Source organism: Anabrus simplex, chromosome 7 (assembly GCF_040414725.1).
Source record: "Anabrus simplex isolate iqAnaSimp1 chromosome 7, ASM4041472v1, whole genome shotgun sequence".
NCBI classification, from domain to species: domain Eukaryota; kingdom Metazoa; phylum Arthropoda; class Insecta; order Orthoptera; family Tettigoniidae; genus Anabrus; species Anabrus simplex.
The window spans coordinates 142185373-142200760 of record NC_090271.1 but is presented as its reverse complement, the minus strand read 5'-3'; the positions used below and the strand labels follow the sequence as shown (position 1 = coordinate 142200760).

At 39.1% G+C, this 15388-nt stretch overlaps 1 protein-coding gene across 8 annotated transcripts in view; it reads right to left on the bottom strand.

Moving 5' to 3' along the window:
• Positions 1 to 15388, bottom strand: part of gek (serine/threonine-protein kinase gek) — a 736940-nt gene that overhangs the window by 329816 nt on the left and 391736 nt on the right. For all 8 annotated transcript variants that reach the window (XM_067151353.2, XM_067151356.2, XM_067151355.2 and 5 more), the window contains one exon: positions 3523 to 3631. In XM_067151353.2, coding sequence (XP_067007454.2) covers positions 3523 to 3631 — 109 coding nt within the window. The remainder of the gene's footprint in view (positions 1 to 3522; positions 3632 to 15388) is intronic.

Sequence of the window (15388 nt, the reverse complement as noted above, 5' to 3'; positions counted from 1 at the left end):
AACACCACGGCACAAAGCACGATGGTATTTTCACACTCACTATATTCCAAAGTATAAACAATGCCATCCGTTCACCCAAAGCGATCGTTGCGCTGCAGTGGCAAATCTCCGCTCTGTAGCCACTAGTTTCTCCATTGCTGTAACGGGAAATGAGATGAAGTGCTCTCGCTTCCTCTTTCTATTCGCTATGGTATTATCAATACAGAACCCCTATTGAACGTTTTTACAGGGACCTGATTTTTTTAACCTTTAATGGGGGTTTACCTTAAATTGAAGTTTCAGTAGAAAAAACATCTTTTCCAGAGATCTTTGCTTATATTAACATACTTTGCACCATCATACATTATTTACACAGTGACGGCAATAAAACAAGGAGATATCTACTCAACACACTGTACTGCAGTTACGGTTTGTGCTTCATTTTGACAGATTTTTGTCATTGAATTCAAAACCACTTTGGTTTAAGGTTGTTCTTATAACGTTATACATGATTTTCCATAAGTCGGGAAAGATACCAAACTCACACAAAAACACATTAACATTGGTATGAAACAGCAATCGGTTTGTTTAAACATTTCTGTGGATGTTTTCCAAGCAGCAGCTTATTCATTAGCACGTATTTTCTAATTGCCAATAGTCTGAACACACATATTCAGTTTTTCTTAAAAACTGTAATGGCATCACTCCAGAGGCTCATGGCAAACATTTCCATTTTCTTACTTCAAATAGAGTCATTTAATCTAGGTTTACCACGCACATATTATGAAAACATATTCCAAGCTCCCTGTAGAATAATGATAACATTTTCACTATAAATTTACACAGGAACAGCATTTCTGAAATTTAACAAGACACGCAAGTATATAACCTAACCTCTGAAATTAGTTAAGCACACCGCTGTATCTTGAGAAGGAGAAGTATCACATTCTTATTTTATTTAAGTACATAGAATTAAAATGGAGCAATAGTTCACTTTAGCCTTTATTTCTAAGGAGTTAACAACTGCTGTCATAGCACTTTTTGTGAAAGCATGTTCTCCCGATGTTTGTTTATACGAGTCTGAGTTTTGAGGAGACCTCATGCTCGCTCGGTTCGTTGAAGATTGTCACGCTCGCGCGTAGCGAGGAATCGATACGGAAGATAATCGATCGCATTCAATATAAATGCTGGAGTAGAGTGTATGAATATTGATAACGTATTAAGACTAACACGCCCGAATTTGCCCCTTCTAACGGGTGAACCATTAAAAGGATTCTCATTGTAACTGAAGGATATTGCACAGATTAATATAGAATTTTTCGAAGGTTATAAAAACATTTTGTCATTTGAATATGAATATGTGTATTCCAGTCCGACATCTCAATTTGGTCCTAAATGCAAACACTCGAAATTCCTCTTCTGCCTTGAATCATCCTTAGCAAGCTTATCGCATCCTTTTTCATAGGTTTTTAATGTCCCATAACCAAAATGACTTGCCTGCTGCCATTTCTTGATGGATACAGTACTTTTGTATCCATCTCTTGGCACAGGCCAGAGTAAAGTGTAGCTTTCACCGAAGTCCCAGTCTCATCCATGTCTGTGACAATATGGAAGTTGCTGGGGTATGGGTGGTGCTGAGTAATGACATTCGGAGCACGACTAGTGCATCTGAGTGTTATGAAAGGTGTTGCTCATAGGGTCAGTCGTGCTGCAATAGCACTTTCTGACCCAGTGAGGAAAGCAATGGCAAACTACCTCACTCCTCGTCTTGCCTAGTACGCCTCATTTTGGTGCTGTCATTGGTTTTTGCGGTTTCCTTATAACCGCATAACATTTGGTGGTGCTATTTGAGGATCCAACCAGCCTCTGGGCTGATGACCTAACAGACAGACAGACAACCAAAATGAAAAGAAATAAATATTTGAGAATTTTAACATATCCTTAACGCTAAATGCAGGTTTTGCCCTATTTTGTATTATGTTAAATCGCATATAAAATTGCATTGCTCTTCCGGAATAATTTTCAGGACTGGAAATTTCTTCTGTTAAATGCGGGTTTACGTTAAATCGAGGTCGCGCAAAATCGGTGTTATACTGTATCTAATTTCTCCAATACTGACTTCTTTTCTGCCCGTACATCTCCGATAGTGTAAAGGTGGTTGTCTCTAACGCAACCACCACCACCACCACCACCATCACTACCACCACCTTCATAGAACCCCTCCAGTGTGCTGGGTAGGATGGTGGTGAATGAGTCTTCACTGTCATCGTCCGTCAAGAAATGCCTCCTCTCTCACCGTTAACAATGCATACCAAAAGATTGATAATTCACATGCTGTACTGAAATTAATCTAACAATACGTTCAACTGACCACAACTAATTTAAGAAGACCCTACGATGCTGAACGTTTTGTACTATTTCCATTATACTAAGAACTAATCAATCTCCAGAGAAGATTTCTAGAATAAGTGAGTTAGCCTAGATGTTCAGTATATGGATATGCCTCCTGATTTGGCTATCTTCTAAATGTTTGACTTCTCAAACAGCATTTTATTTATTTCTACTTCCGAAAGTATAGGTTGCCACAGTACAAAGTATACCATACAAAGTGTCCTAGTACAGTATATAAATCTGTAAACATATTATATTACAAATTTAGAAAGATTAAGAAATTTTGACCAAAACATTATTGCTAGTTATAAAGATGATTCCTTACAAGTTGAAGAAAGCTTCTTAAAGCTAACAATGCTATGTCTTTATATATATATAATAAGACTTTTGTCTGTACATTGCACAGAATTTGAAAAGAATGGTATATCTATATCGGTCATGTCCACAGTAACAAGGAAATGCACTTTTTACCTTTTTACTTTTCTGTAATTACTGCCTGTCTGTCTGTATGTATGTACACGCATCAAGAGAAAATGGCTGAAGAGAATTTAATGAAAATCGGCATGTAAAGTTGGGGGATAATCCACTACAATCTAAGCCATAAATCATAATATTCACGCTGAGAGAAATGGTAGTTTAAGGGTAGGCCTAAAATTTACTATTTGCTTCCTGAAGTTGAGTTTTACTGTTTCAACAGTCACGAATACAACGTTTGCTGATACACTTACTTCCCACTGAGAAATTTCTAATATTCTCTGCTTCTTCAAGCTTGACTTTAGCCATGAGCAAGTGATAATAGGAACTAGTTGCCCTTACACCCATGCTTAACCTCTCTTATAACTATGTACCTGACACTGTGTGCAATGCTGAAGTATTATAGCATTCAGGAATTAGGACGGTAACGATCTTATCCTGAAAAATGAGCGCACAGCATTTTTCGGTGTGAAACTGCAAAAAAGATATGTGCAGAGTTTTCGCATGTACTGTAATATAGGAACTGGCACCATTCTAACATAAATTGTTCTTAGCATTAATGTTGACAGATAGTACATTTTCAATATTGGTCAATTTCAAGTACACCAACTTGATCCTGACAAAAGCTAATGTAGATTATGTCGTGTCCACAAAACAAATCACTCAAACGAAACTTACTGAAGTAGCAGCAGAGGCTACGCCAGAATGCTTCAGGAATTCAAGCTCCTCAGTCATCTTAGTTGCCAACGCCTGCAAATAGCCACGAGCATCCTTCTCGTCACTCACCCTAAGGAACACAACACAGGATCAACACAATCCTCTCAATCAGCAATTAATATTACAACAATGACATATACACAATTCTGGCAAATGAAAGTGGTACTAAGGCAGAACCCGATGTCAAAAGAATTTTTTTTGGTTTCAATGGTAGATTTTGTGATGAATATGATGGCAAAGCCCGGTATAATTCTGGTGCCTCTAGAATGCGCTGTTCCCAAAATAAATATTCCCATACATTCAGTACATAGATATTGAGGCAACCGAGTGATCTGTTGCCTGAACTTGCTGAATAAATAAAAATACAAATTGTTTCTTCTTTTTATTACATTCACAAATGTAAGCCACTTCAATTTAGAGGTCATTTAAATACAATATTAATTTCAGTGAGCTTGCCGAATTTTAAAGGTGCCTTCCTGAAAACATCAAGTTCTCTGATGTGTCAGGTTCTGCCTTAGTACCAGAAATATGATATTAAAAGACTCAATTTTAAGTTAGAGCATTAAAAGAGACAAATTTTTGTCCATTTGAACAATGGTAGCAATAAAGTTCATTGGCAGAAATGACTTTTGAAAAAGCACCAACAAAAGGATGACTGTCACTTTTAAGTTCTTTTAAACATGCAAGTGTCAACAGGAGTAGGAACAGAACACAGCTTTAAGAAATCATGATAAATAGCTAGCTTCAGGGTAAAAATTTTAGTGTGCTGAGTGTAGAACAGCCTGTAAGGCATCAGTTGAGTGCACACAGAGGAAGAGTTAAAACAAAGTAACCAGGACATTTCATTACTCTCTGAAGGCAAAAGTTATTCAGTTAATGGAAATATTATCTGCACAGGCTAGCAGTGTACCTGTTTTATACGTTTCACACTTATACGTTTTTTTTTCAGCAGTCCCAACAAAATCCTATATGTATTACGGCGATTCAATTCAGTGATACGTCTTTCACTTACACTATTTTTATGCTCATATCTTAAGTCCCGAAAGGCATAATGATTCGTTTAAACGTTTATGATGGTTTTCTGTCTTCAAAATTGCAAGAAATATTCTAATAAACTTATGACTCGCACTGTACTTTTCTTGGAAATCAAACCTCTGCACACATGTTTGGTAGCCTGAGCGACCTGGAAGCTATTTTCGAGCATACTATTTGGTGTTCTGTGCTTCAGGTGTGACCGAGTTGTGATTAACATCGTGAGATTCGTGAGTACTGAACATGGGTGAAAGAAAGAGAACGAGCACTATAACTGCTGAAACGTTATGTATTTTGAGTGTCGTGACGGGAAGTGGCAGCATGAAATGAGTTGAAACTGCTGCGGCTGCGGACATTGAAGAAAGTGCACGTGTGTGTTAGGTGTTACAACAAATAAGCGGACCGGCATTCAGGGCAGAAAATAAGAATGCCCGGAAGACTGTTTACTACAACGGTTCAGGCGACATAAGGCATTCCAATCAGTGGACCAATGCTTTGTGAAAAGGCAAGTGAACTAGCGATCAGACTTGGTCTAGAAGATTTTAGTGTTTTGTCGGGCTGGTTACACAAATTTAAGGTTAGACACGGTACTGGCAGTGATAATGTTTGTGGGGAAAGTAGAAGTGTTGATGCCGAGACCGCAAGATTGGAAAGAAAGTCGTTTGAACAACTGACATCTCGATTCACTCCTAAGGACACTTTCAACATGGACGAGACAGGCCTCTTTTTTAATTTAATGCCTGGGCGTAAAATATCATTCAAAGGGCAAAAATGTCACGGTGGGAAACAAAGCAAACAACGCGTAACAGTTCTGTTACGTGCCAATAGCAACGGAAGTGAAAAACTGCCACCACTGACAATTGGTAAAAAATCAAAGCCGCATTGTTTTAAAAAATATGCTACACTCCGCAAGAAATACACCAACAATGAGAAATCCCGGGTCACTATGAAAGTTTTTGAAGACTGGCTTCTAAGTGTGGACACCAAAATGGGGGCGAAAGGTCGTAAGATCTTATTGTTCGTGGATCAATGCCCAGCACATCGTCTTATCACTTCTTATCTGAAGAATGTGACTGGAATTTTTTCCAGTGAATTGCACAAGCGAGCTGCAGCCGCTCAATCTTGGAGTGATATGCAACTTGAAGTTGCATTATGGTAAGATGCTGGTGCAGCACGCAATCACACGTGCAAACGTCAGAAAGGACGAAATAAAGATGAATATATTATAGGAATTTCTCTCATTTATTTCCTCTTTTTGTATGTTTATGTGAAATATTTGCCCTAGGACTCTGCGCAGCACCATGCATTAAGGGTTGTTTCACACTAGGCGACAGGAAACGGTTACCAGCTCCCCGTGCTTATGAAACAACAGTTTAAATGGAGCTCTTCACACCAGGCTACTCGGTCTCAGCGATCACCCTTGAAGTAGTTTCATACCTGCCAACTTTTAGAAATCAAAAATAGGAAGATTTTTTTAAAATTCTTGGATTTCATGTACATTCCGCCACGGTCTCGATGAAAAAAAAGGATAAGATAAAAGGCATACATATTTACAGTTACAATGCAATTTGACCATTAAAATTAAAATCTTAAACTAAGAAAACATAAAAATGGTTACAAGAAATTGTACCTAATCATTCTCATTTATGACACACATACAAATAATAATATTTAAATCACACCGACATACGGAATAAAATGCATAATAGTTTTCTTTATTAGACTGTAAAATGATCAGAAATTCAATTTTATAGATATCTCTGAATACTTGGACAAAACATTTATGTTTTGTGGCCATAACGTGCAGAAAAATACCAGAAACTGTCACAGACACAACTCCCTGAAATACATTCAAGCGAATAAAATTATGAAGCCAGAATGAACATTACAGTGCAACCTCGATTCTCCATTTTTGGAGGGACAATAAAAATAAAACGTACAACACAGGAAAACTGAAAATCCAGGAATGAATGAAAGCCATCAACAATTTTGCTATCATCACAAAAATGAAATATATATACCGGTAATTATAAACTTACAAACACTCCTAAATCAAATCAAACTACAGCCCCAATGAGTCTTTGACTGCCAAGCGACCGCTGCTCAGCTCGAAGGCCTGCAGGTTACGAGGTGATGCACGGTCAATGTGACGAATTCTCTTGGCCGTTATTCCTGGCTCTCTAGACCGGGGTCGCCCTCTCACCATTAAATAGTTCCTCAATTAAAGGTAATCATGTAGGCTGAGTGGACCTGGAACAGGCCCTTATACCCAGGTAAAAATGCCTGACTTGGCCGAGAATCGAACCCAAGCCTTCCGGTTGAGAGGCAGGCAAGTTAGACTGCGAAACCGGCATCAAACATTAATTGCCAGTACGCGAGTTCAAAATCTTGATACTTTATATTCTATTTTACAGGGGAAACTTAGTTTCCTGTGAAAACTCCTTTCAGTTCAGCAACTTTGATTAGCCAAACTCCTCAAAAAATCTAATAACACTAAGCCAAACAACAATCGACCACAAGTAGTTTTTAATTCTCTCATCTACTAAGATAAAACACATTAGATACAAAAGCACCCAACATGATGGCAAAATCCCTTTGTTTCTTAATCTTCCATTTAATTTGGTCTCCGCTACACTGTTCGTAGTCAGTTTCTGCTGAAAATCTCGTACCGGGTAAATTATGCCCACATCGACTTTTAAAGGTTATGTTGAACTTGAGAACATGGTTTCGAATGTAATTATCGATTCTCAAAAGTTCTCGAATGCACTATATTCAATTCTGCCCGTCACTAATCCAATCAAATTGTAAAGAGAAAAAAATCATCAAAATTGCAGAAATTACTGTTATTTGTGACCTTGAGCTCAGGTGTAAAGCATGCTCGCTGCACATGTCAGTACGAGTTGGAAAACATCTAAATGTAACGTGCACAAATAAAACTACTGCGGTTTTTGACATTTTAACATGAAAACTGAAAATTGCCAGTTTTACATTAGGACCAAAACAGTAACAGTAATGGCTTTTTGTATGTAAGGTGCAACATCTGTTCTCGTCTCGATAACATAATCGTGTACGATAATATTAAAATACTAGATTTGTGGTAAGAAGGAGCAGTTTTGATTCCTGCCTGAAAGCCCAGTTACTATACAGTGCCCTGAGGAAAGTGCCGAAAACCTGTTCAGTAATACAATCAAAAAAATTAAAAATATAAACATCTAGCCCTGGACATAATGTGGACATTGTATAAGTGCGAACATTTGACGAAACTCGTTCCGTCCTGAAGTAGAGCTGTCAAAATGCGCTATGTCTCCTTACAATCATTGTGCCCACTCTCTGCTTTACGATTACCGAGATTCTCTACACAAAACCACCCGAACACGATGCTAAGATGGTCCCTTATGCAAGTTCACCGCCGATCGCTTTTCCAGTGCAGTAGCAGTACTTGCTCTAATTATCTCAATGACTGGGCATTAACGCCAAGATGCATAAGTATGCCATAGCTGTCCTTCTGTGAGATACAGTTTATTGAAAAACGCTTGATTGAGGATTCAGCGTTGATAGGACTGAAATTTCTGGACGGTTGATCTGGGAAAACGTTTTTTGGAGGAATGGATAATACAGGATTTTTACAACATGATTTAATTACGATGCTCGCGGGTCCACGTAATTTGAATGCATAATCCGGGATAACATAGTTTCCGGGAACGGATGATCGAAGTTCCACTGTAATGCACTAAAATATGCAAAACTACACATACAAAACAGATCAATATGTCTCATACATTATTACGACTTTGACAGGGAAGAAAAGCACAGAACCGCAAGGAAAAAACACGTGGCCTACACCTACAGCGAAACTATGCACAGAACGATGTTAAACAGCGCGCGAACCACACAATAACAAACTCATTCTTTCGTTCCGATCAATTAACGGAGTCGGTGGCCTCTCTTGCTTGTAGGACGACTGCAGTCCCAAATTCCCAGCTGTAAGGAAACACACTGCTATAGTGAGAGGGAAACAGGATACACGAAGGCGGACGAGCTATACACTTGCCAAATAAAGCATCAAATAAATACGCTAGAGAACAAGGTTATGTAAATTACTCAAGCATATAAGATTTTATCTTAGGGGAAGAGTATTGACCGTACTGGAGGTTAGTGTGTTCAAAAATAGGAAGAAGTAAAATTAAATCAGAAAACCGGAAGACGAGTTAAAAAACTGAAAGTTTCTGGGTAAATCCGAAGGGTTGGCAGGTATGTAGTTTACTCCTGCTGCCGACAGCCGAATCAGATTTTGCAACCCCGACTGGCGGCAGCTGGTAAAACAATCACTGTGCACTACGGTCTTCACTTTCTTCAGTTGCGTTCCCTTCAGAACTCCCTGCATTTCATGTTCCTTCACGTTATGGATTCCGTTTCAAAATACTATAAACTGTACAAAATAAAATAAATTGTATTCAGTATGAATGATGTCCAGCTCCTTGGCTGAACGGTCAACCTACTGGCCTTCGGATTAGTGGGCCTCGTGTTATATTCCCAGCGGGGCCAGAAATTTTAACTGTGTACGGTATGGTTTGTGTTTGTCCCCACACTCACTTTTTCATATTCATACAACACATCGCACTACCAATCACGCCTGACTCTTTGACTGAATGGTCAGCGTATTGGCCTTCGGGTGAAAGGGTCCCGGGTTTGAATCCCGGCCATGTCGGGGATTTTAACCTTAATTGGTTAATTCTAATGGCTCGGGGGCTGGGCGTGTGTGGTGTATTCAACATTAGAAATCATCCCAGGCAGGACCCTCATCTTCACAGACATGCAGGTCGTCTACTAGAAAAAGACCTGCATCAGGCCTCTCCAGAGGCCATACACAATTATTATTATTATTATTATTATTATTATTATTACTACCAACCACTACAGAAACATGCAATAGTGAACGCTTCCCTCCGCATATGGTCGTCAGGAAGGGCATTCGGCTGTAAAGAGGGCCAGATTTACACAGGCAACACAGTTCACACCTGCGACCCCACCACAGTGAGAAACGCGGTAGAAGAAGAAAATATTTAGTATGATATATCTAGAAAATGGAGCGATTAAACACAGAGGATTTCATTATACAAATTATACAACCATCTGGAACTTAAAATGTGATGAATGTCACAACAGTGTTGAGAACAGAAATTCATGGTCTCAAGTAATGACCATCTCAGTTCAACTACCTCAAAGTTAAAGATGATTTTTCTTTAGCCGGTTTTGCTTTTCTCAACTTGGTATCCATTCCCATAATATCTTCTTTCATACCTTCGAAGAGTTCATCAAAAGGTTTCTTTGACATCCTGAAGTATCTAATAAACTTGGTCATCACATAAATAATCAAATAATTTCAATATAGGATGTGAATGAAACATACGACGCTGTATTTCCTTCTTTCTTTTTTGACAATAACAAAAGGCAGGAAGAAGATGAAAACTGACAGTAGGCTGGGGAAGGTAGCTAAGTAACACGGCGGGCTACACCACTCGGTGACACGGAATTCACACGAGCTACTCTGTAGCCGAGTCCAGTTGCCTAGCAAGAAGCAGCCTTGAAAGACACGATTCTCCGAGTTTTTGTTATAATAATCCTGTGTCTTCACACAAATTAAAAACAATAAATATATACTATTTTCTTCTCTTCTGATAGGCGATGCATTACATCGCAACGTCATGGCACCGTGTTTCAAATTTTACAGTTCGAAATTGTTTCCAAAAACCTGGATTTGGAGGTAGTTCTGATGATGACCGTAATATCATCAATGATAATGGCGATGATCCTGATAATGACGGCGTATGGAGGAAACTGGAAGAGGAGGTATTATTCGATGATTACGTAAATGTTGATGCTAACCTTGTCACTGCAGAAGCCATGACTATATCTCCGGGATTGCTGAAGACGCACGAAGGGGTTTGAGTGAGGACTGTAATCATGACAACGATGATACCGAAGAGCTGTAGCATACTTCAGTGAACTTTAATGATACTGTTAGTGCTCTATGGACTATCAAGCATATCAAGCATTTTGTAATGCACGATAACATTTCTGAGGAAATAATGACCGAATTGTACGGGTTTGACCATACTGTTCATGCCGTGGCCGCGGCCAACAAAAGACAAACCAAGGTAACGGACTACTTTATTCCGTAATGTGACTCTTTTCCCTCTTTGCAATATTTTAAAATATGGGTGCATTTCTTTTTGGGTTTATATTGTTTCATATTGCCATATATACTTAGCAATATAACTCCTTTAAATGTACAGAATTACATTTAAACAGTTTTCAACACTTATATGTGTTTTTCCTTCGGTCCCCTGGAAAACGTATAAACAAAGTTTTACTGAATATAAGCCCATATGCAGAATCTTGCCCTATTAAACTAGTACTGAACATTTAACCCTTGCTTTCTTCCCTGTCATTAAAGCACCGGGATACACTGAACCAGAGGTTTGCAGCCTCTGAAACTCTCAGCATTTTTTGTCTGACCCTGTATTACAGTAAGTACATGCAATAGTCCTATCGTAACTTCCATAATGCAAGTACGGAATATCGTTGCTACTGGTTTCCTATGTACCCGTAAGCGGACTGATACGCACTCGAGCGACTGGGCCAGGACTCCACAAGCGGCTTGATACGCCGGGGTGTAAGGTCGTATATTGGAGACGTTTGTGACATCTGTTGGCTTTTTCTGGAAACATTTCTACTTGAAATCTGTTCTTGGTGTCTGAAAGTGTCACCAGAGTGCTCTGGTATGCTTCTTTGGCAAAGAGTGATTAAAATATCGATCGAGAAATACAGGAATGGAGACATGAAAAGCATGGATCAATCCCAGTCAGCAGATATCTCACACATCTAGATGCCATACTCTTTGCTGATGATGTTGCATTGGTAGCATCATCAGAAGATGATCTTCAGTGGTCAGTATTTAATCTCCAGAAAGTCTCTTCAAAATTCGACATGATCATTTCACCACAAAAGAGCAAAATAATGGCCTTTAAGGGGAAGGACCCTATCCCAAGTAAAATCTGTTTAGATAATAAAATTTTGGAAAGAGTCAACGAATTCAATTATCTGGGATACAATTTATCTTACCAAGGGGAAATTGATATCTCTGCAAAAATAACCAAATTTACCAGAACAACAGGAATCATAAATCATATCATGAAGCCATCTCTTGTCCAAAAACACACTCGCTTACGTCTTTATAACACTTTAGCCAGACCAACGCTTTGCTACGGCAGTGAGGCATGGACAATAAGAACTCAAGACATTTCCAGAATTACAGCACGTGAAATGACATTCATGCGCAGAACAGCAGGCTATACGAAATGGGATCGTATAAGAAATGAAGATGTGCTTAAGGGACTGAATGTGAAATCAGTAATCAATTACATCTATGATTACCAAGAAAACTGGAAACGTCATGTTCAAAGGATGGAATCTGGAAGACTACCAAAGGAGATCCTACGCTATCAACCAAGAGGACAGAGATCTATAGGACGTCCAATGAAGCGATGGAAAGAAAATGCAAGACCATAACAGGCCACATGGCCCAGTACTTGGAAGGATGATGATGATGATTATGACATAACCTCTCCTGCCCAAACGCCAACCTCACCTTCCCGAGATGAAAAACCTGTTCCCAGCCCTGTTGACAGAGTCACGGCGGTATAACCGTTACATCCATTATGGAGGAAATGCTGTGATTTCAGCTAGTCCATTAGCTGAGAGGTGGCAGCCCCACCAATGGTCTTACTTCCTTCAGGCTAGCAACCCGTCGGAAGGACATTTGATTGCTTTCAAGTCTTGCAAAAAGTAAAATGCAAGACCGTAACGGGTCACATGGCCCAATACTTGGAAGGAAGATGATGATGATGATGAAATCTGTATTCTGTTGTTGACAAGATGGCTGAGAAGGAAGTTGCTTGCTCATTCCATATGCTCCATAATAGTGCAATTCAAAGCTTACTTGGTGTTTTAGGCTCTGATTTCAGCAGTGATAGTAAGGAAGAAGTTATTAGTGATCCTGTGCATTAATGAACATGAAATGTATCACCAGAGATCTTTCGCGTAGTAATATCGTACGACATGGAATGCCGAATAGACTTTCTCCTGCCCCTCAAGATCAGATTATGGCTGCCGGATTGGAACCTACATTTTTGGTACCTGGATGTGAACAATTTACAACTGATCCTCAGAAATAATAATAATAATAATAATAATAATAATAATAATAATAATAATAATAATAATACCGAGTGAGACATATGGCTATAACTTCATATTTGGGAGATAGTAAGTTTGAATCTCATCATTCGCTCGTGTTGTATAATTAAGGCCATACCACACACTAAAGAACTTCTAAGGTAAGATAATTAATGAAAAATTTAAGTTTTCAAAGGGATTTTTTGTGTGTTATATTTCTGTATTGTTCTGCTGTTTGTGTCATGAGCAATAGCGTGGAATTTCTCAATAATATAAAACAGGTCCAGTGATAATACATGCAGGTGTTCACCCACTATACTGTTTTAACCGAAAGCTTGGAACACCAAGGTTGTATACTAAAAAGTTGGCAGATTCCTAGCAATGTCAGCGCGGAGGGTGCATATGGGTTAATATCACACTGACACAGACAGGTCTCATGGCAGCGATAGGGACTAGGATTGGGAACGAAGCAACCGTGGGCTTAATTAAGGTACAGATGGTCTCATATCACATATGGTGACTGCACACCAGGTTCCTTCCACATTTACCAGGTGTGAAAATATGAAACCACAGAAAAACATCCTCAGGGTTACCAACAGTGGGGTTCGAATCCATTAACTCCCAAATGCAAGCTCACAATGACTGGCCCCTCTCAACACTAATCATGTTAAAATTATGTGTTAATTAAAGAATACCGTACAATATTACGCCAGGAAAATAAGGTTATTTCTGGAGCTTGGTAACAATCCAACAATCTCTGTCTATTCCAGTAGACTGTGAAAGATGAGTCTTTTCCTGTGTTCTCAAATATCCTACAGAATCGACCTCCTGTTCATCTTGGAACGATTTATGAAGAGGACTGTTCACAAACATAACATATTATGTAAGGTTATCAATATCCTTATTATAGAAAGAAATGTGTGATGTATTTGGTATTTAGAGGGTATTTGATATATAATGCTAACACCGTAGTAAAAAGATTACCAGTTCTGATACTGTAATGTATTTTCTTTCCCAAAGTGGGCCATAACCGAATGTCAGCATCTGGAGCACTATGTAGGAAAGTTACCTTGCAAAGTGGAACAACCTATGCTAATACTGGTGGAAAGGAGTTGTGTAGCTGGATAAATTTCCTTTTTTAACTTGTCATTCCTCTGGTACTTGATGCAATGGTCTGTCATAGTAGTTGAGCTACTCAGAGCTGATAGGAATGGACAGTTTATACCATGAATAGAACAGCAGAATAGTCTTCACCACTATCTGTGGCCAGGTCATTCCAGTACTTGGCATTGATAGAACACAAGCGTACAGTAGTACTGTTTGTGAATTGTGAGAATCTGTGCCACTTTACTTTTCATCAAGCATTTCATATCACAGAATTGCTTTTAACCAAATTTGACCATACTCTCACTTCAGCTGTGAACTGGATTGCTCTTTTAAATTTTTATTTACATGAACCACTTACTGAACGTGATGCATGGCCGACCTGTCAAAGACAGATATGATAGCTTAGTAATAGTAATAATGACAATACTGTACAAAAAAAAAAAAACCTATGACACTACAACCCTGATGAGCCTTGGCCTACCAGGCGACCACTACTCAGCTCGAAGGCCCGCAAATTATGAGGTGAAGCACTGTCAGAGTGATAAATCCTTTCAGCAATTTTGCAGACCGAAGCGGCTATCTCACTAGCCCTTGTTCTAATATAGACCGGGTGGACCTTGAACCACCAGGTAAAAATCCCTAACCTGGCAGGCTTGCTACCCCTAGACCACTGGGCCAGCCTCTAAGAATAAGACGAAGAAATGCTGGTTTTAAAACCCAATAACATTTATAATTTTCAAATATGCTGAAATGCCAGAATTTTGTACCACAGGAGTTCCATTTTGTCCTGTTAAATCTACCTATATGAGGCTAGTGTATTCGAACACCTTCAAATACCACAGGACTCAGCTGGAATTACCATATTTACTGGTTTATTAGACCCCCCCTCCCTGGCTAATGGAGATGAAGGAAATGAAAAAGAAAAAAAATCTTGCATACAAGACCCCCCAACGTAATTCATCAGAGAAGAACGATTCTGCTTCGAAGCGGGTACAAGCCTTACTGCAGCTCTAATGACATTGCATAAACTTGTGAATAGTTTCGTCCGTACGACCCACGCAATTAAAACACTCGTTGAAGTCATGCGGTACATCTGTGTTAAGAAATTTCCGTCTCTGTAGTGTAGGCCTACTGCAGTTGCACTGGCGTCGCACAAATAGGTGAATAGTTTCTGTCCGAATTGCGAGCACACATCATTCACGTATATGTATCTGTGTTTTGTAGTTAAGAATGTCCGCCAGCGTAATGGTTAGCACAATCAGCTGCTGTTCTCGAGAGCTTGAGTTCGATTTCCGGTACCGTATTACCAGAGATTTACAAATGGCAGGAAAATTGATATGCAGTAAAAATGGTACATGCAACTCCCTTCCACTGGAGGCCCGTCTAAAAACAGCTGCACCACCTCGGGATGAGGAAACGAGATTACTTTAGTTCAGAAATATTCACGGTT